The sequence below is a fragment of the Ornithodoros turicata genome, chromosome 1, assembly GCF_037126465.1.
Source record: "Ornithodoros turicata isolate Travis chromosome 1, ASM3712646v1, whole genome shotgun sequence".
Taxonomy (NCBI): domain Eukaryota; kingdom Metazoa; phylum Arthropoda; class Arachnida; order Ixodida; family Argasidae; genus Ornithodoros; species Ornithodoros turicata.
In genome coordinates, this window is record NC_088201.1 from 199870294 (window position 1) to 199892905 (window position 22612).

The 22612-nt window shown below is 44.4% G+C and overlaps 1 protein-coding gene across 1 annotated transcript; it reads left to right on the forward strand.

The window, feature by feature from the left end:
• Nucleotides 1–685: 685 nt before the first annotated feature.
• Nucleotides 686–21105, forward strand: LOC135393403 (uncharacterized protein K02A2.6-like). The gene is made up of 4 exons (XM_064623851.1): nucleotides 686–818; nucleotides 6921–7036; nucleotides 17765–19380; nucleotides 19779–21105. The coding sequence occupies exons 1-4, from the start codon at nucleotides 686–688 to the stop codon at nucleotides 21103–21105; spliced, it is 3192 nt and encodes a 1063-aa protein (XP_064479921.1).
• Nucleotides 21106–22612: the final 1507 nt, after the last annotated feature.

The window sequence follows — 22612 nt, forward strand, 5'->3', positions numbered from 1 at the left end:
CATAGATAATGGGGCAAGTGCAGTTCTAGATTGTACAGGCCAACTCAGTTCGGTGCTACATGCACGTCTGTCTGTTTCGACAAACGCCCAATCATAGCTAAGCATGTAGGAATAGTGATTTTTTATTTCGGATCGAATACGAATTAATGAATACATGGGAGAGTGTTTGGGGTCATGTCGTCAGACTGCTTTTTGGAAACGATCAGATGGGGGAAAGCCCACGTGGGCGCCCCCTCATCTGATCGTTGTCATGACCTTCCAAGGTGTTTGCAGAGTAGCTGTGGAAACAGCACATTCTTTTCCATATGCTCTCAAATCACATGCCTTTGTGTGAAGAAGGCCTTGATGCTGAACAGAAGTGCAGTGTGATAGCAAATTTGTCCGCACAGGTTATTGCTTGTGTGTTATGATTGCTGAGTTTTCCTTTTAATGTATCTCCTGGTTATGGTGCACAAAGCTGAATTATGCAAGGCTGCAAATGATTGAATATTTTCGGTTTGACGTGACCCACAGTGCACATAATTCCCTATCGCAGTTTCATATATCTAGCTCCTCAACCAGCAGCGCTGTAAAGAGAAAAAGCTGCATTTTCTTGCAGATACACCTGGGGAATGGCATTTTCATGTCAACTGAGAAGTTCTTATGGATACTGAAGTCCAAGAGTGATGCGATGTTTTGCAGAGATATGGCTAAGCATCTATGGGACATGTCAGTCCTGGTCAACCGGAGTGTGACTGGGGCTGTCTGTCCACGACTTGTAAAAAATGATGGCGAACCAAAGGCGGCCCTGACTCCTAAAAAGCTCCAGGCCATCTCAAGTGAGTTTGAATTATATTCACAGTGAAAGTCACCTGAAATATTTGTGCTGTGCGCAAATCTTCCGGCTGAGTGATTGGGAACGACTGGGGTTAGCACAAAAATTCTTTTGTTTTCACATCCTTGGGACCTTTGGCCTGAACCTGTGTTGAGTGCAGCTTATTTGTGTGGGCGTATTAATTAGTAGCAATTCTTTTTGTAATAAACATCCCATAGCATAGGAACGTGTACCCCACAGAAAAGGGAACTCCGGCTTATTTGATGGAAACGGGAGGCGTACGCCTTTTTTGTGACACTTATGCTGGTCATAATTGTCACAGAAAAGGCGTACGCCTCCCGTTTTCAACAAATCAGGCCAGATAACGATATCATTCGAGATGGTGGTTGGATAGGAGAGTGCTATGAGGTGAAGTTCATTTTGAAGAATGTGGGACATTTGATCGGACGCCGTTTGGTCGAACGTCGCTTGATCGAACGCGAGACATTAGGTCAAAAGTCATTTCATCGAACGCCGTTTGATCGAAAGGGCAGCGGTCGTTTGATCGTTTTTTTTTTTTTTTATTGTTCAGGCACACTAATTAGAATAGGCGAGAAGCAGTGTGCACTGAAAGACCCCACAGAAAGGAAAACCTCTCCTGTGACGCCGTGCGCACAGTGTCTGTGTATTGCAGCGTTCTCCGACGTCCAAAAGGAGAAACATGCAACCCATCAGATGTTGCAGCAAGGATTGGGTGCTCTTCATCAACAAATAGACTGCATGATTCCACAGTAATTCCCATCTTCTCACCCACCTTCGCAATTGCAAGCGGCTCATTGTCACGGCCGAATTTCAAGGATTTTGATGCGACGTCACTGTACAGAAGTGAACGAACAGTGCTTTTGCAACTAGTCGTAGGAAGCATTTTGCACACTTTCCAAAACATAGATGCAGTGTGCCTTTTCCTTCTTTCTTGCATCCAGAAAGGCCGAGATGCGGGTCCAGCGGTGTCATTCTGCAGCTTCTCTACGTCTGCTCGTGACAGCTGGAGCACCGCTTTGTAGTTCTTACGGGTGAACCGTAACTCACTCTGTTCCATGTCTGGCTTCTATGCGTTAGGTTTATAAGCCGGATGAGGCCCACGTGACCTCCCGAACATATCACACAGGGAATGCTTGTAACGGGATTGCCCTGAGATACGGTGTTTCTTCCTCGCAGCGTGTACAGCGGCACGGTGCGTCAGCATGCACTTTGTGAACTTTCCTGGACTGGTGCTGTACATCGCCTTGTGAAGAGAACAGTGATAGTGTCCAGAGTTGAATGCGACGACAGCGCCTAATGCCCGGATTCCATACGAACACTTCTGAGTATGGTTGATTCTCTTGCCGCCGATGTACTTAGCAACAACAGAACTGAAACGTTCAGCGCCGTTGTTGTCAACATCGAGAATGAAGCTACTCCCACTGTTTACAACACGATTGGCTGCAGCAAGGATGTCATTGAAGAGTCCACATTTACGGAGGTCGTGCACATGGTTTTTCTCCCCGTCCATTGGACCATTGCAGAAGTAATTTGCACAACTTTGATGGTCACCAAAGACAAGACATGGGCCATTCCTTATGCCCGCAACCACATTTTGAGTCCTTTGTCGAAGGGAGTGCTGAGTGTCTTCGTTGCTAAATCTCATAGATTTGTAGACATCAGCCGTAAGACAAGCAATGTTCTTACCCAGTCGGTTCTTCACGGTAGATGGGACACCCGCCGTTTTCTTAGTCAAAACAATAAGCCTGAGTCGGCCGCTATAATTACGCAGAATATGGTTTCGACTTTCCATCTTCCGTACAACTTGCTTCTCGTGTGGGGCTGCTTCAAGGATGGACTTGTACACAACAAGACAGATCAAAGTCTTTTTGGTGTTCTGGGAACGTGGCGTTCACCTCTGTGCTATAACCTTTGCGTAAGGAACGCTGTGTAAAGGACAGCCACGCGACGCGGCAAAGTTCAATGCAAGAAAACAAATTTACTTCAGTTTAATATGAACACCGTAGAAAAGAAATGAAAGTCAGTAGAAACAAAGAAGATGAACACAAATATTTTTTTTCGAAGGTGGCAAACTAATGTGCCGGAAGAAAGCCTTTAATCCAAAATTTCCCCGTATGGTCATTTTCTTATAGAGTCACGTGACACGTTTCCTGACGTGACACTATTTGTAGATTTGTCACAAAACCACCTTCTGTTGCCGTTCTACCTTGATCTTGAATTTGATCATTTTATGCTTGAACCTTCATCGAAACTTTCATCTTGAGCCATACACATACGCTTCTAATTTGTATAAATACTCGTGAAACGTTCGCGTACTGCTTTCCGCCGAGAAATAACAAGAAATCACTCGACAAAAGTGGACATGAATCTCTGTTATGAGACAGTACCACATGTCATACATATATCGGTTTTTGTTGAACAAGTATTCCTGACAACGCAAGAATTATAGGAATATTTACGGGAATCTCTAGATAATCTTTTACGTTTTCAGTTTTTCATCTGCTTTATTTTATCTTTCCCGCTACCAAAAACAAAATTGATAATATAGTATGTGAGCCCCTTTTCGTTTCCTTCGTGGATGTAGACGTCCCCGACCAAAAGGCTGCTACCCGTTTTCACTTCGGAAAGCCTGCCAAGGGCCGGTATTATCGACCTTGGCCATCAGTTAATCCGCTTTGAAGGCACCAAGTGGGCCTCCTACAATGGGCTTCTGGTCCCTTCTGACTCACACCACGAGAAGGAAGGATAGGGGTTTGGAATACGAGGGCTTCCTCATGCGGAGTGGTACTTCTCCCTTCTAATCCGCGGCAAGGCACTACCATGCAGGGGGAAGACAGGACCATCTCCCACGGCAATAGGTACCTCTGCATTTTGCCCTTAATCTCGATAATGAGTGAGCGGATTTCAATGAGTATGGTATCAAAACACTCCGGAAAGAATTCTGCATCCGGGTTTCACTACGGATTTTTTTATTTTTCTTCTTGGTTTTTAACCAGAGCGCTTCAAAGTTGCATACAATTTTTCCCGTGCTTTCACAACGCCTAGAAAAATGTCAAGAGCGAAAATCAAAAATCGGCAATAAAGCTCAAATTCACCATTGGACATGCTATCGTACAAAACAAGTCGGTTAAAAATTCGTCGAATATTAACCGAGATTAAGGACGAAGCGTGTTCCATAGAAAACACATGGGGCCTTTGGAGCTGGTGTCACCTCCTAAGATCTGCAGAAAGCTCGCCTTTACGTTTTTCTTATGCAATATGTCACCAACATTTGACTGAAATACCGCTCAAGTTTCTGATAATATTCAAAGAAGGCACTTGAAGGGAGACAGGTTCGCTCATTAGCACGCAAATAAAGAGACGGACCAGAAGGGTCCCGAAGATAACCCTGTGTCTCTTTGAGTGGTTGCTACAGTTGGACATTTTAAGGAACACTTCAAGCAAGTGTCCTACATATGCAAACCGCACATTGGGATCAGCAGGATCGGTGTCAGGGGACTATGGTGTCTCACTCGGAGGCGAAGGATGATGCTCTGATTCCTCTGATGGAACAGATGCAACAGCAGAAAAAGGCATGCGTTTCAGTTCATTGAGGATTAGGTTCAGCTGGGTATCCTCGCAGTTGCCCCTATATGTCGCATTCACAAATTTACTTGTCAACGTATTCTTCAAACCGGCAACAAACCTAAATGCATTAGGCGTTTCATGCTTCCATGCATTTATCGAAACTGTCCAAACATGTTTTCTAATGGATGTTGGTTGAGTCAACTGGTGAGCAAGTGCTCAAAGTCAGAATTCTCATGGAGGTCATCCCACAGGGCAAGCACAGCATTTATTATTACTTGTGCCCTTTCACTGCATGTTGGTGGCTCTCTAGCACAACCCATAATTTTTATTTAGAAATTAGCTCAGCGGAAGATTTCAAAATTTATTTATGGTTAGTAGATGCTGATATCACATATCTCATTCGTTTTTTTTTGTGTTTTTTTTTTTGTCCTGGCTTTGAGCAGTTGAAGAAGTGTTAAGAGTATTAAAGAAAATATCCATATGTTGCAAGAACTCTGATGCTGCAGCAGCAGCAGGTGGCATATACTGTGAGAACCGCAGTGCCTATTGACACGTTGTCACTAAGTACTTCTGTCGCAAACTTGACCTTCATGCGGTTAAACACTGTTGGGTTATGGTTCTCTGAGTTTCGGTGTAAAGCGTACCTTGAGGGTGTAGTTACTCGTAAAACTGTTTGAAGAGAGCCCACTGCTCCTTTCTCAGCACTACCATTTAGAGGGTCATACTTGAGCAAGAGATTCCCGGTTGTCTTCATCAGGTGCGGAGGGTCAAACACCTTGTTGTAATTCGAAAGAAAATATGGCTGCGAGGGGGATACTTCCAAATTTCTAGCTAAGGTACTGTTGCTTGAACCATTGGTTACAAACAACCACCTTTACAAAAATGCCAACTGAGGATATCTCTCTTGGCAGTTGTCAACAAAACCAAGCACCACATCAGAACCGCGATCATAGTGTAAATGTTGTTTGATAGACATCTCATACATGCCATACATATATATAACATACATCAACATACATGTACGGTCCTTCAGTGGTACGTAGGTCATTAAGCTTGGGCTCTAGCCTGTTGAGAACTTCAGGCAGCACTCCAGGCTCCACGTGCATATCCTTTAGCCAACTACGAAGGATACGCTCAGTTGGCAAAGCCAGAAACTGATTTACATACCTATAAGCGATCAGTCCCACGAAGTGCAACTTTAGGGCTAAACCCCAGAAGTAAGAAGTATTCAGGCCACCGCCGGCCACATTTGCGAAAAACTTTGCAGGTACAACTGACCCCCTGAAAATTTCCTATACCTCCTTTGACATATTCCGTGATGCACCTTTAATTATCTGGGCTCTTGACGAGGTACTTAGTTGTGCTGGGGAAGTAGTTCATCTAGCACGAGACAGACTTTTCCTCAGCTTGTCACGTGATGCCCTCAGTGACTGAATGACAGAAGTGATCCTTGGGTAATTTTGTGCCTGCCTCCCCTGTACATTTCTGGCGTAGCCGCTGCAGTAAAGAAATACAAGACTCAAATAAATAAATAACATTAAAGAAAATAATGTCACCACGTCAATAAAGCGGAACTTAGGTATCCTATGGCAACACAATTGGCTGATAGGCATTTATTCCCAAGCATAATTATGTGTCGTAGGGCTGCATAATCTGTTTTCTTGCCTCCAACTATTAACGTGATATTTCCTTTAAAAAAAAAGAAACGTCGTCTGCCTTCCTCTCTCCCATTTTCTCAGCGCTCCGCTTTGCGCTTCGCTATCCCTCACCACAATCGCCGTACATGGATTATCAGGGACAGGGCAAAGCAACATGAGAGAGCACTGCTAATATTTGCCAAACCCTCATAGATGGCACAGCAGCACTCGTTGGCGCGACACATCATGAGCGACAACTTGCGTATTGGGTAACGCATGCAAAAATCGAAAGTGCTACTGTCTAGCAGTACTGTGAAGTACCACCTGCTCGAATGTCTTCAGGTACTGAGGTAAGAGTTCACCCAACGAGTTTTCCGCAAGACATTTTGCGATCATCTCATTCTGGAGGTAGACTTAGTGCTAGGACTTTCAGATGGCTGTTATATACGACCACCAGTTCATGGGTGATTCGATGATGTTGCGACTGGCGGAGCGTATGACTCAGCGAATGAGGAGCGATTTACGTAAGTTGTGGTCACGTTCACAAGCTAACTATTGCACACTGCCGAGGTCCAGAGTGTGAGCCGCTCTCCCTTCTCTTCTCAATATGCACGTTACCCTGGTGCCAGCGTACGTGACTGGGGGAGGGGGGGGGGGCAGGAGGCACGAGTTTTATGATCACAAAAGGGAGGATCAACAGAAACTAGAATTCGACGGGGGGAAGAAGAGGCAATGAGGTAGGTGCTAGGCCCGGTTGTACCTCTATAAGCATTGCTGTGAGGTGCGATCTCCAGCTTCCATCTCAGGCCTTATTTTTATGCGGTAGAAGCCGTATTTTTGCATTGAACGAAAACCTGTGCTCAGTTACATTCATTTTTCAGAACCTTCAGTTTTGAAGCCCGGTGCCACATGCCGAGCTTTACAGCACGGGCTAGAAAATTGCGAAAATATTAACGGAAAAGTTATTGTAATGGCTGGCACCATCGACATCAAACAGGTAAGTATATTGAAGAAAATATATCGATCGCTTACTGAATCTCTGGTGCTGCATTCATAAAATGTTTAGAGATAAACTAGTGATTCGAAGGTCACTGATTTGTGTGATAAGACCTTAATATTTTATGTATGTTCATTCCCTTGTTGGAAAGGTGAGAGATTCGAAAATAATGATAGCGGACATTTCGGCAGTCATAGACCTCGTAATGGTGACGGACACCATCAACTTGAACTGCATCTCCAGTAACTTGAAGGCACTTAGCGTTAGAGAACAGATATCCCTTTCAATTGGACATTGCGTTTCTCAGTTGACCTGCTGTTTCCTTATAGAGTATTTCCACTGACATTTTCCTTCGAACGAAACGAGCGATCCCAGTGTTAATTACAACTATACAGGGTGTCCCAGAAAACGTGTCATTGAATTATCATAAAAAACTACGCCACCTAGAATCATGCGGTCAACGGCATTTGTTCTTACTAGGTTTTTGCCACCTTGTAAAGTTAATGTCATGTACCCAAAGTTTAATTATGCAAATGTTTGCGAACTGAACTCAGAAATTTGCCAAGGGAAGGTCACTTTTTTACCCCACCAATATGAAGAGCGTGCCGAATTCACTCAAATTCATGATAATTGACAGTGATATTCACGAGCTATCCCATCGGAAAAAATCGCCGAATATCGTGCTTTTCGGAGCACCGGACCATAACGCGCGATGTCTTTCTGAGCGCAATCGCTGGCAGTCCGACGAAAGGAGGTTCCGAAGCCAGCCCACAGAGTGATAGTAGAAAAAGTAACAGTTCCTAAAATTTGGAGAGGGAAAGCATTATCCCAGCGAAAGTCGGACGTGATAGGCCATGCCTGCGTTATCTCTTTCTGCGATACCGAGGTGGGCTGGGTTTCCAACCTCCTTTCGTCGGACTGACACAGATTGCGCTGAAAAATTCATCGTGCGCTATTCTGTGCGACCTCCGTAGAGCATGATGTTCGGCTATTTTTTCCGATGGGATAGCTCCTGAATATCCCTGTCACTTATCATTAATTTGAGTAAATTAGACACGCTCTTCACATTGGTGGGGTAAAAAAGTGACCTTTACTAGGCAAATTTCCGACTTAAGCTCGCAAAAATTTACATAATTAAACTTACGTTTCACGACATTCAAGTGAGGAGGTGGCGAAAACCCAGTAAGAACAAATACAGTTGACCGCATGACTCTAGGTGGTGTAGTTTTTTAATTATAATTCAATGACACGTTTTCTGGGACACCCTGTATATCGCTGCTGGCAAAAGCAGCCTCGATCTCATTCAGCGGCCGCATCAATTTCAATGGGTTTCAATGAGAATGTATGCATCCAATTCATTTATGTGAATAAAGCAGGTATTTCTCATTAAAGCAATGAGAGATGTTGCGGGAAAGCTGACTTTATGTTTGAGCGCCCCAACAAATGTTGTGGTGAAGGAGTCTTCCAGGAAACCAGGAGCTAATTTGTCCAATGAGAACCAATGATTTGCAATTAGAACTGAGGCACCCAATTCATTTAATGCGAATAACGCATGTATTTCTCATTGAAGCAATGACAGGTGTTGCGGGAAAGCTGATCTTATGTTTGAGTGCCCCAACAGATGGTGTGGTGAAGGAGTCTTCCAGGAAACCAGGAGCTAATTAGTCCAATGAGAACCAATGATTTTCAATGAGAACTGAGGCACTCAATTCATTTCATGTGAATAACACAGGCATTTCTCATTGAAGTAATGCGAAGTGCTGAGGGAAAGCTAGCTTCTTCTTTCAGCGCTCTAACAGGTGTTGTGGTGAAGAAGATTCGCAGGAAATCAAGAACCAAATACAGTAATTAACCCGTTGGGTGCCAATGAGAAACAATGATTTCCAACTGAAACAATCCGTACCGACGTATTGGACAGTGAAGATCCCCTTCACCGAAGAAAAATGAATTGGGCAGGTGGTTTAAAATCGAACGATCATGATCACTGTCTGAAATGAATAAATTTGAGCAAACATGTTGTGCGGGTAAGACTGCTCCGTGCATACGTGAAAGGATGAAGATGATGGAAGACACATTGGAGGGATAGAGAAAGTTGGTTAGCCTTGAATACAGAAGTCAGTCATTCTAATTTAAAATATCTTCTTCTATGCGAAACAAGCTTGAATTCCTACACACTTCAATGGGCACAAACTATCTACATATTTGTCGCAATGCACGAGAGTGAACGGGAATAATCTTTTCCCCAAGAGTATGCATATATCAATACGCAGGAGTGTCTCAAGTGAAGTATGCTTCACTTGAGAATCCATGCATCGTTTTGCACATGTGTTTGCCCAACATATACAAATAATGTACACTTGAATGTGACAGCTGTAAGTATACTCCAATCAACAAAATCTCAAAGACACGGTACATGACATCGTGTAAGAAAGATTGCCGTTTATAGCCTATGTTATCACACGAAAAAAAGAAACTGCTAGAAAAGACGTCAATGGTTATCTCAAGATTGTCGTACTACTAATACAATTAGGAGCTTGAATGATACATATAGTGAAAGAAATTTTACTAAGAAAGGAAAAAGCTTTTCACAAATGTTGTCATCACTCACATTCAATCTTGTTTGGCAACTTGGTCACCACAAACTGCTCATTTAGTGCCATGCACATACATCTACATGCCAACACTACAGGTGAAGGTACCCTTATTCACCACGAAACTACGTACGTGTCATACTGTTACGTGTGTTCCGAAGACTGTTGTGTTGCAAAGGTGTCAGTGAACTTACTTTTTCCTGGCCGTTGTGACGAAAGCTAATGCGAAGAATCTCGGCATATAACCATCCGTTCAGGCAAACTATCTTGTTGTTTGCTCTCCGGCATTTAATATAATATGTAGCGGAATGGTACATGAGCCCTTTGGCTATCATTCGCTTCTAAGCGGTGGATGATGAAGGCAATACTGCCGTTGCATTTTTGAAGATGTGAACGGTCTCGAGTTCTACACCTTTCCTAAGTGCCCGTGCTGATGAAACTTTGCAGCAAATGGTTCTGAAACAGTTCCTCGGCATAATCAAAGACAAATGTTTGTACTTTGTAGCGGTCACTGAAATAGGGCACCGAGAGGTCCAAAATTGCCGAGGAACTTTCCATGCTGGGCAAGTGCAGGTTGGATTTCAATTCTGAAACCATCCATCTTCCTTTCGAAAACCCGGATGCTTCAATGCTGGACTCGAGCAGGAAATGGGATGTTCCAGCGAGTACGCCGGATAGTGTCATGGCTGTGAAGATAATCTGGGCTTATATAAAGAAAAAAAATGTCGAAATTGATTGCACAATGTGCACATATTAATTTATGTTCAAATATAATAAAATAACAAATAATTACTGTAATACTAATAAACAATAAAATAACGAAATAAATAACGACCGAAACGTGTGCAAGGTTATGTACACAACTCCGCGTACAGGCTGCAAAAAAAGATTGTACAATACGACAGCTCTTGGCTTTACCTTGAGACACTTCAGCTTTGCCACTCTGTCAAAACGAAACTATAGCCATAATGCGATAATGCTCTCATCGTCATATGCGACCGTATGCGACCGAGTGCCATCGGCATCAATTCAGAGTATGTTTTGAACATGGAGGTAAGAAACTAAGGAGAGGGCTATAAGATCGGAGGGCCGTGGGACCCCTCCAGCGGTCGCTCCTTGCAATACCACGCCCATCTAGTTGCCCGGTCACGTGATCCCCACATGTTTAGGCGTTATGGCGGTCTGCGCGGAGTCTTGGAAGTTTAGCAAACCTCATCTTCAACAAACCTCTTACCTTCAAGGAGTCCATTTGCAGAATACTTTGAAGGTTATGGGATGTTTCAACATTTGCCGCGTGATAAATCACAGCAAAAGTTGAGCAAAACAGAAGATAATAATAATTGGGGGTTTACGTCGCGAGACAACTGAGATCATGAGCGACGCCACAGCGGTCGGTCTGTGGATTGCTTTTGCCCACTTGAGGGTTCTTTAACGTGCGATGAAAGCTCATCACACGGCACACCGTACTGCAAAACAGAAGAGAAGCCAGGCAATGTCACGATGATGTACGTACCAGAGAGTCGAACCGAAACGTTTAACGGTCCGGTTCGGGTTTATGTTCAGCGATAAGGGTTCGGATGCAGTTCAGGTCCAGAAGGCAGTTATAATAATTCAAACCGGTTCATTCCAAACGGTTGGGTTCCCGAACCGGTTCAGGAACGACGAGTGCGAATGAAGCACAATGGGCAGGTTAAAAGAAGTTTCCGTGTGTTACAATGTTTGAAGTGGGCAGGAAGGCGTCAGTGGTCGTTCAGGATTTTGAAAGAGTTTGTGCGACATGAAAGACAAGATTAGTAGCGGGTACAAGAAGAGCATACCCATGAATTACTGGTTTGGGTTGACTTTCCCCGCACGTAGCTCAGGTCGCGGGGTTGTTAGCTAGTTACCGTTTCATTAAGTGTGGCTAGGGGGTATAATATGTATGTATGTAAGGGGCTTATGTATGGTCACACGCGCACACGTTGGGAATTATGCTGCAGCGTTGTATACACGAATACGTGCTAGAGCTGAGCTCAGGTAGTTTGCTTTCGCAATGCATTACGTGCAAGAGAAGAGAAGAAGAAAAAGAAAAAAAAAACGTAGGGGAGAATATTTGAAGGGCCGAAGGTCGCACAGCTGACGACATATACGTCGGTTGGCCCGCGTATTGGCATTGATACAGGGTGTCCCAGCTAAATGTGACCATATTTTTAAAAAATATATATCACTTCTTCCGAGATGAAATAAATTGCAATATAGCATATGCTGAAGGGCACTCCCTAGGAGGGCATTAGCAGACTCCTAAGGCAATGTCTTAATTAACTTTAACTTTTTAATTATAAAAGCGACGAAGTTGTTCCAATGAGAACATCTGATCTCTTCGGTCACCAGGTACCAAAGCCGTTTTCAGAACAAAAATCCGTTCGATAGATCGTCCGCGAAAAATTCGTGAAGGAACACCATTTTTTTTCTTTATTTTGTTCATTGCGCATCTTCGTAGACGCGTCATTCCTTCGCCCCAGTATGAGAGAGTGAAAGAGCACAGTGTCGCCTCATGCGTCGAAGATGAGCTTTAACTTGCGTAAACAAAACAAAAACAAATGTATCGGGTGACTCTATCGCAACTGCCCATATCTTCGGCTGCATTTTCTCTTTTTTTTTTTAAATCTTGTTCCAGGACGCAAGAGGCGATAGTGTGCTCTTTCATCCTCTCGTGTTGGGGGTGAAGGAAAGATGCGTCTTCGAAGATGCGCAATGAACAAAATAAAGAAAAAAAAGATGTGCCTTCACGAATTTTTTGCGGACGATCTATCGAACGGATTTTTGTTCTGGAAATGGCTTTGGTATCTGGTGACCGAAGAGATCAGGTGTTCTCATTGGAAGAACTTCGTGGGTTTTATAATTAAAAAGTTAATTATCGAAAGTCAATTAAGACATTGCCTTAGGAGTCTGCTAATGCCCTCCTAGGGAGTGCACTTCAGCATATGCTCTATTGCAATTGATTTCATCTCGGAAAAAGTCATAAATATATTTAAAAAAATATGGTCACATTTAGCTGGGACACCCTGTATACAGGATGCCTGTGACAACTGTCAAAGAAAAACTGGCAGGTTTTTGTTGCAAACGGACTGATCTTGAAATGTAGCCCCAGGACACCCTGTGTATAGTTGACTCTGACTAGTATATTATTATAATATGTCACTTAATGACTACTACCCAAAACTGTCCCTAATGTCCTGTTGACCTTTAATTCTTATATATATATTTATGTGTATGTCTTAGACGTTAGTAGTCCTGGCAGTTTTCAGTTACTATCTGTTGCTATTTCGTGACTCGAGAAGATCCAAATCATTGTTGCAGGGCACGACTTTTTCGGCAAGAAAGACGATGTCTACGAAGCTAATAAATGGTGAAAAGATACGAAAAAATAGTTTGTGTTCATGCACAGTATCCAAAGTTTCGCACTTAATTCTTTGTGAACCGTTATTTGAACCGCAAACAGGTACTTTTTACCGGTTTAGTTCCGGTTCAGTTCCAAGATGGCGTCGACTCTTTCGGTTCGATTCAGTTCCGATTTGGCCAAAAATAACGGTTAATAACTGTTTTCGGTTCGGGTTCGGGTTCGGTTCGACTCTCTGGTACGTACGTCCTCTAGAGATTTAGTGATCCATTCCTTCCACACACAGCTTGCCTATTTTGCGTTTCAACGGGTATGATAACTCCAAAGATGTTATAAAACCGTTAAACAGTTATTCGGCCGCAGCTGGTCTCTGTATTCAGGTAAGATACGCCGCGGGCATGGAGGACGCCATGTTTTATTATGTCTTGCTGTGACGTTTATGGGTCACTTGTGTGGGCAACTAACCACAATGACATGCGCAGGTCACAGAACGCCCGCTGCCATTGGGAAAGGCGTTTAGGGAATCTCCTTAGTTTCTTACCTCCATGGTTTAGAACTTGCAGACGTCTTTCCGGGTGTTGGATCGAAGACGCAGTCCGGTAAATTAGATGCCTTTCAACACCTCCGACCGTATAAAAATGTGAACGTCTTTGCATTTGTGTAGTGAGGTGCTCCGTCATGCATTTTGTTCCTTAACCAGTGCACGAGATCTGTTACGACAAAGGTAAGCGCCGTGTATCGGAAGCTTGATCCTAAGGTCCCAAATGGGAGCCAAGAGGTGTACTAGTGAACCGATATTTATCCACGGTTATCTGAACTTGCTTTATGATGTGCCATCATCCCGCTTGCACTGGACGGACGGACTTTGTCGGACAATTAAAGGAGGAAGTGCTGCTGACATGTGACTTTCATGATTTCACATATGCATGCATCAGACTTTGCCTCAAATTGTGTGACACATTATCTCCTTATAGTGTTGTCACCGTTGCTGCATGTCATCTGAATATTTACAGTACATCTTTTATCATAGCAGCTAGTCTGGATCAACTTTCTGCACTTGGATCATAAATTAATGACGCAAACGGGTGTTTTCATTGTTTTAGCTATGTTCATGCACCTTCCTTTCTTGCTGTTAAACGAGTTTCCAATAGACCCTGTCTTCGTTTGCAGCCAGACTGTCTCACATTCTTACAATAAATCTTTCAAGTTATTGCTCCTTTCGCTTGATAATTTTCTAGCATATTTCAGCCTTTTCTGCTTCCTCGCGCAACAGGTTATGTTGAATCAGCGACCTGATGTAAGTTTTCAGTAAGGATACCCAATATACATGAGATAACTTCGAAACAAACCAAGCTTTCCATTCTGAGGCCTTCCAAAAGTGATATTCACCGAAGTCCCTTAGTGGTTTTGATAAAGAGCTTGGTGTTGTGATTATTCTTCTGGTAATTATGTTGACTGTTTGTTTCGTGCAAACATATAGGGTGTTCGTTTTTATCCGTTTCAGAGGAGCAAAATAGACGCTGGTTTTCCAGTTGAGTTATATGGCCAGGCGAACATTCGCTCGAAGAAAACAGAAAAGAAGGCAGAGAATCATGCAACTATATAATCACTAATTACCTAAGATTTATTGACTCTTTAATTAGGGGGCTTTGAGCAAAGGCGAGATAACAGAATGGGATGTATTCGTCGTCGAAAGTAGTTTTATGTTGAGAGAAAAAAAGATGTGCACTTGCCTTTGGATTCCATCGCTGAATTTCGCTATGCAAATGAACCGAAACACATGACCTAAGCACTTTTCTGACGCAGAAAGAGCGACATGCAATCCACGTGCTTTGGAGCGATGAAGCTAATTGATGTAAGAGCTGGTCTGTTCGCTAGATAGACCGCTCTTCTACCCGGATAAGGCGGAGGTCGCATCGTTTCTGCGTTTGTAAACAGCGTATTTCTTGTTTTGACACTTGGCCTTCGGGAGAGGAAAATCAATTGCGCTGCGCATGCGCTAGAAGTGATGTCACGTGTCTCTCTTTGCCGCCGCCGTGCCGTCTGCTCGCTTCGTCTGCGCATGCGCTAGCACACAGCGGTTTGTTTGCTTGAGGATGAAGGATGAGATTTGTGGTTTGTGGTAGCGGTGAAGCAACTTTGCCAAATATTCCGTTCAAGTTCCTCGCTGGATGTCCCGCTCGTCCGTCGATGTTCAACAAGGTGAGGGAACGTTTCAGCAACGCCTGCGAGTTTCATGCTCGCGGTTTAAAAGGTGAGGGCGTCTGCACAAAATTGTAAAATGGGCCGCTCTGTTACTACAGATGCTACATGTGCCAGTCCACTTTTTCTCAGCTGCACCCTCTCAGTTCAGGCAGCAGCAGTACCAGGTGTATGTACATAACTTCCAAGACACACGAGTGCAATTCTGAAGCTGGTAAGTACGTCTCATGCTACACACCATTCGCGTTCAACGCTCTTATTTTGCATGTGTTGTAGCAAATGATTCAGTGGCATAAACCGGTAGACTGGTGCGTAATGTACACCCATAGTGCCAAGTTGGACTAATTCTGGTGACGTGTTCGTAAAATCTGTGTAATCGGACTGTCTAATTGTCACCTGTTCCATCTTAACACCGAAGTCGGTATATGAGTAAGAAATATCGTGGTTTCGGCAATTATCAGTAATCTTTCGTTGTGCTTAATGATTCCTATTATTTTGTATTTGTGTTTTTACTCAGAATTATCTTTCTATTCTGAACTGGAGCAACAAAATTACCAAACACATGAGGATTGTGTTGAAACTGAGGACATTGCTTATTTTTACTGATTTCATATTTTCAGCCATGGAGAGAAGAAATGCAGGATGCAGCCAAGAGTCATTTTACTAAAGGCACAGGGGTAAAACGATTGAAAGATGGAGGTTTAAAGTGTTATTATATTTGTAACTGATTGGATGCTTTTATATAGAGGCCACATCAAAGGAAAAGGTCCATCAAATCACAAGGTTCCGTCAGGCGTGGGGACACCTGCCTTGCTGATATGTCTGCAATGTTCCAAACTGGCAAGGTCTCGTTTGTCTTCCAAGCTTCCTATTATGCACATGATTTTGGGGCTGTCCTACACCCCACTTACAAAAACAGAGGAAGATGTTATAGAGGCAGCCTGTGCAGGGGGGATATATGTTTATTCACACAAAAGGAGGTGTCAGACAGGCAAGTGCCAGCTTGCTACTCCTTAAAAAAAGAAAGAAAGACAGGTACGGGAGAAGCCGCGATGGCAACGATGGTGCTGCGGGCGTACAGGCACTTGTAAAACACTATGTTGTACTGGAATGACCTTTTTTACCTTCCAGAAACTATTTGTTTATGTTAGGGAAATTACGTGACGGTATTGCACTCAGAGTACTATGCAGCTCAGTATTCGGGGTGTGCTGGATGGCACGTTTCAAAGGATCCAATTCACCTCACTACAAGGCAGTACCTGTACATCACCATGAGGGACTATAATATATGTTACAGTGAGAGGAAACACGACGACAACCAATCCAGTGTTGCCTTGTTGGTCAGTTCTATCAGAGCCCAAACAAACAGTCCAGTGCTTTCCCTCACACACAAAGGCAAGAAGGATGATCCTACTGTCTTTCAACGAGGAAATACTGACTTGTTGCAAGATGAGGATTTCTTGCTAGTTCTCATGACAGGCATGCAAAAACAGCTGTTAAGGCATTTGGGCACCAACAAAAGTGTGATGAACACAGGAGGAGCAGGAAAGCTAGCTGGTGTTGACTTGATGTTAATGCCGAAGTGTACACTTTCTTTTTACCCGTCTCTCCTTCACTTCGTGTATTAAAGCTTCATTGCTGATTCGTGTGTTTGTGTTCGTCTCGTCCCGTGTTCATCCTGTGCTTTCCCTCAAACTCAAGGCAATGTTAACATCAAAAGAAAAGTGTGCATAGATTCTACACATAGCACCACAGATGGGTCATTCTATGTGATAGTTGTGTACTGCCACTTCATACATTTTGGGTAATGGTTCAGGTGAAACACTTTACAGCCATGCATGCTCTCCTGCATTGACTTTTCAACTGAAGACAATATGCCCCATTTTTAGCTTGGTGTGGGGTATATTACAGCAGGTAAATACATTTAAGTGTGGTGATATACATACACATAACACACATAATTGGCAATTTGTATATCCTATAAAGTGCTCTGACCTGAGAAATCTTGTAGAAAAAATTGTGTTAATATTCTGCCAATAAGAAGTGGAATAAACTTTCCACTCACTGCACTAGGCAGTTTGTTTTATTCCGTGTGTTTATATCTGTCCAGTACTGAGTACTCTCTCGCAATATAACGAGACAACTGCCCCTGACTGATGGTATTTGTTATATTCTTGATGGTGTTACTTACATGCAGCGCTGCATTGTGGTTAATGTGTACAGAAGGTAGCGCCACTTATTGCTAGCGGCTCATACAGAGTATAAAAATAAACGGAGGCCGTGCGCTCTCTTTTTCGTTCTTGCCCGAGCCTCGAAGAAGACATGTGTTTCCTATCTATGCGATAGCGCCAGGATGGGGGGGCGTTTCTCGCTTCCCATGTTGACAATGTGGGTACGACAACTTCGTGCGACGTCGGGCTATCCAGCCTCTCAATCATAACATATTGGCGACGGGGAGAAAACTACAGCAACTTCTAGTCTTCGGTCTTCAAGTTCACCTTCCAAATCTTCAAATTCAATTGCGGGAGCTCTGGTGAGCATGCCTACGTTTGGAAGAATCGAGCCCTTCGAAGAGGGGGAGACGAGTGGCCGTCCTACGTTGAACGACTGCAGGCGTTTTTCGAGGCAAACGACGTTGGAAATGATAAGAAAAGGGCAATTTTCTTCAGCAGCTGTGGTCAGAAAACTTATTCATTGCTTCGCGACCTACTCAAGCCGGCAGCGCCACAGGACAAGTCGCTGGACGAGGTACTGGAAGTTCTTGGGAAACACTATTGTCCGAAGCCATCCGAGGTTGTCCAGAGGTTTCGCTTCAATTCACGAGTTCGAACGAAAGGCGAGTCCGTTAGTGACTTTGTTGCGGCATTGAAGAGCCTTTCCGAACATTGCAGTTTCGGCAGCGAACTTGAGAACATGTTGAGAGACCGTGTTGTTTGCGGAATTGATAATCAAGCCCAGCAACCCAGCCTCACGTTCAAAAGTGCAGTGCAGACTGCTTTGGCCATGGAAGCGGCGAAGAGTGACGCCGGAGAAATTTGTCAAGCGAGTACAAGTAGTTCGTTTCCGACGCATCGTGTCGTGTCCGTTGGTGAAGTCACCTGTTTTCGTTGTGGTGATGGACAGCTGGCAAATCAGTGCAAATACGCTAGTAGCATTTGCAATTTCTGTCGCAAACGGGGGCATCTGGCGCGGGTGTGTCATTCAAAGCAAAAGAAGAACACTTCTGCCCACAAGCATTTCCAAGAGCCAGCAGGCCGAAGATCATCTCCGAAGGGTCTACGTGTGAAAAAGGTTAAGACCTTTGGTCAACGCCCGTTTCCCGTGAACGCAGTTGGGGAAGATGAGGATGTTGAGACATCGTCGGAAGTGTTTGACATGTGGCATCTGTCTGACGACGCGTTGTCGCCACCACCACCGTTCACCGTTGTGGTCAACGTCTGTGACAAGCCACTGCCTATGGAAGTGGACACGGGAGCGAGTGTGTCCGTGATGTCCAAGAACACCTTCCAGGAACTTTTACCGGATGTAACTGTCAATCCGTCGAAAGTTTTGTTGCGAAGTTACACTGGCGAGCTGAGCCAGGTGCAAGGACAAGCCAATGTTTGTGTACAGTTCTGTGACAAATCAGCAGTTCTTCCTTTATTTCTCACCGGGGATCGTTCTCCTACATTGCTGGGACGCAATTGGATTCAGCAGCTGGGAATTGGCATCGCAGATGTCCAAGTGAACAAGTGTTCGCTTTCTGATGTGAAGAGTCTCATCCACGAATATTCTGAGCTATTCAGTAATGGTCTGGGGCAGTATAAAGGTCCAGCAGCCACAATTCATGTTCTTGAGTGCTCGTTGCCAAAGTTCTTTAAACCACGACCACTGGCATTCGCCTTGAAGGAGGGAGTCGCCGAAGAACTTCAAAGATTGCAGCGGGATGGAGTGCTGGCCCCTGTGAAGTCATCAGAGTGGGCGGCTCCTATTGTCCCTGTACCAAAGAAGGATGGTCGCGTGAGAGTGTGTGGAGACTTTAAAGTTACCGTAAATCCAGTGACACAACTTGAGAAGTATCCAATTCCACGGATTGAAGACCTGTGGAATATACTTTCAGGAGGTGAGAAGTTTACCAAGTTGGACTTAAGGGATGCATACCAACAAGTGATCCTTGCCGAGGAGTCCAGGAGGTATGTTACCATTTCGACGCATATTGGTTTGTTCCAATACACCAGATTACCTTTCGGAGTTTCCTCTGCGCCAGCAATATTTCAACGTGAAATGGAGAACTTGTTTCGTGGTCTTCCACATGTAGCTGTGTACTTTGATGACATACTTGTTACGGGACGCAATGACACTGAGCACATGAGGAATTTGCATTGTGTTCTTGCTCGACTTCGGGATGTTGGACTAAAGTTGAAATTCGACAAGTGTCATTTTTTGTGCCAGAGGTGAATTATCTAGGGCACATCATCAGCAAAGAGTGACTGTCTCCAGATAAGAGCAAGGTGGAAGCCATTTCCAAGGCACCAGCTCCGCGTGATGTTAAAGAGCTTCAAAGTTATCTGGGCCTGATAAACTTCTATAGAAGATTTTTGCCCAACTTATCGTCTTGCCTTCGCCCATTGTATCTACTCCTCACAGCTGGGAAAAGATGGGAGTGGGGCAGAGCCCAAGAAGATGCCTTCAACGAAAGCAAGCGTCTCATGTTATCTGCGCCCATCCTTGCGCATTTTGATCCTGCCAAGCCGCTGTACCTTAGCTGTGACGCATCTCCTTATGGTGTTGGGGCTGTCATATCTCAAAAAGAAGCTTATGGCAGAGAGCGTCCTATCGCTTTTGCCTCCCGAAGCTTGTCTGAGGCAGAGCAACGATACAGTCAGCTTGATAAGGAGGCACTAGCCTTGGTGTTCGGTACAGAACGTTTTCACCAGTACCTGTGGGGAATGTTCTTTAGAGCATATACTGATCATAAGCCACTTTTGGGATTGTTAGGTGCCAACAAGCCGATACCAGTTCAAGCATCTCCTCGGCTCGTGAGGTGGGCACTCAAACTTTCCACATATCAGTACGAACTTTTGTATAAACCTGGAAGGGATCTTCTTCATGCTGACGCATTGAGTAGACTGCCACTTCCTGCTTGTCAGGAACAGCCAACTGTTCCAGCTGAAGTCTTCATGCTTGAGCAAGCCTATTCAGATCTTCTGACGCCAACCATTGTAGCTCGGGCCACGAAGAATGATCATGTGCTTAGTCAAGTCTTCCTTGCTCTCTCAAGAGGTGAAGTTATTTCACTGGGACCTGAGGGGTATCCCTACAGTGCAAGAAGTGCTGAGTTGAGTCTTCATGAAGGTTGTGTGCTTTGGGGAGCAAGAGCAGTTATTCCTAAGGCATTGCAGTCCAGAGTGCTCAAGATGCTGCATGCCGGACATCCAGGCATTGAGAAGAGCAAGAAGATCGCCAGGAGCCATGTTTGGTGGCCAGGGATCGACAATGACATCATGGGTAATGTCAAGGCTTGTTCTATTTGTCAATCTCTGCAAAGGACACCAAGACCTGCTCAGCAGACACCATGGCCATTCCCTCAAAGGCCTTGGTCAAGGCTCCATGTCGATTTTGGTGGACCGTTTTTGGGTCATACGTTTTTAGTCATTGTTGATGCATACTCAAAGTGGGTCGAGGTGTTCCCCGTCAAGTCTACATCTGCAGAATCCACCATTGATGTCTTACGGTTGGTTTTTGCACAGCACGGACTCCCGGATTTGATTGTGTCTGACAATGGACCTGCGTTCGCTAGTGCGCAGTATTTAGACTTTTTAACACGTAGCGGCATTCGTAGAATGTTAGTACCCCCCTATCACCCAGCATCAAATGGTGCTGCTAAACGTGTAGTGCAACTGTTAAAAACAAATTGAAGAAAAGTGCACCAGGGTGTTTCAATACTCAAATCGCCAGGTTTCTGTTTCAATATAGAACAACACCACATGAAGTTACAGGGAGGGCACCGTGTGAGTTGCTCACTGGTAGAATGTTTAAGACTCCATTGGATGTGCTGCGGCCAAGTCTTCATTCTTCAGTACACTTCAAGCAACTAAAGCAGAAGCTGCACGCCGATGAGGGTTGCCGTCGTGGTCCACCTTTTGAAGCTAGTGACGACGTGTTTGCCAGGGATTTCCGTCGGGGAGCAGCATGGGTTCCTGCTCGTGTTGTCGGAACCTTGAGCAATTCTTCAGCGGCTGTCACTGTTGAAGATGGCTCCACGTGGCATCGACACAATGACCATCTAAGGCCGAGGGTTCCTGCTATGGGAGAGGTTGTACCACCACGAGTTGAGCCTCAGCCAGCTGTTGTAGCAGAGACACCTGTCAACGAGGGAACCACAGCAGCGGATGTGGGTCAGTCTTTTGCCCAGCAGTTAGATCGCCCCGCAGGAGGTAACGGTACCGTGGACAGTTCGGTTGAGAGCAAAACCCCACTGCGGCGTAGCAAAAGAACTGTGAAGCCTGTGCAAAGGTACTCTCCGCAGTGAAGTGCGTCCGATGCATTGTTTGCTGACGCTTAGTATGGATGTGTTTCGTTAATATCTTGTAACTGTTGGTTGTATCCATTTTTTTCTGATTAAGTATTGTCTGAGGGGGGAGGACTGTTATATTCTTGATGGTGTTACTTACATGCAGCGCTGCATTGTGGTTAATGTGTACAGAAGGTAGCGCCACTTATTGCTAGCGGCTCATACAGAGTATAAAAGTAAACGGAGGCCGTGCGCTCTCTTTTTCGTTCTTGCTCGAGCCTCGAAGAAGACATGCGTTTCCTATCTATGCGATAGCGCCGGGATGGGGGGGGGGGGGGGGGGCCTTTCTCGCTTCCCATGTTGACAATGTGGGTACGACAACTTCGTGCGACGTCGGGCTATCCAGCCTCTCAATCATAACAGTATTGTTTTTTTCAGCTGCAACAGATGCTTTTTACCATGAAAATACTAACATCAGTTGGCATTGCGTAAAACCTTGGTGAGCTCAAAGCTGCTGTGTGTATTCTTGTGAATGATTTATCTAAGGAAATGTACACCCTTCCAACATCCATCAGCAAACTCTTCATGACTATATATAATGCATAATTATTTCATTAGATTAAAGGAAAAATATATTGGCATCACACCAGCTCAATTGCCGTCTTTCGTTATCATAAAAATATGGTGGCCGGGGTACATGACTCTCATCAACATTTTGATAATGTAATTCGCATACAATGCTCAATCATTTTAAAATTCTTCATGCACATCATTACGCCTTCTATACTCAAGTTGGCTTCTACTTTGTCTCATGCTAGTGTTGGCTATCCGTGCGGTAGCCAGAAAATATTATGGGGGGTTCTATGGGGACCTCCCAGATGCACTAGTAAAGGTACGATCTTGGCTATGCA

Coding starts and splice junctions, on each gene's coding strand:
- LOC135393403 (XM_064623851.1), top strand. CDS start 686: ATGGCTAAGCATCTATGGGACATGTCAGTCCTGGTCAACCGGAGTGTG. Junction 7,037..17,764: donor GCACCATCGACATCAAACAG/GTAAGTATATTG, acceptor TACGTTTGGAAG/AATCGAGCCCTTCGAAGAGG. Junction 19,381..19,778: donor CTTGCCGAGGAGTCCAGGAG/GTATGTTACCAT, acceptor AAACTTCTATAG/AAGATTTTTGCCCAACTTAT.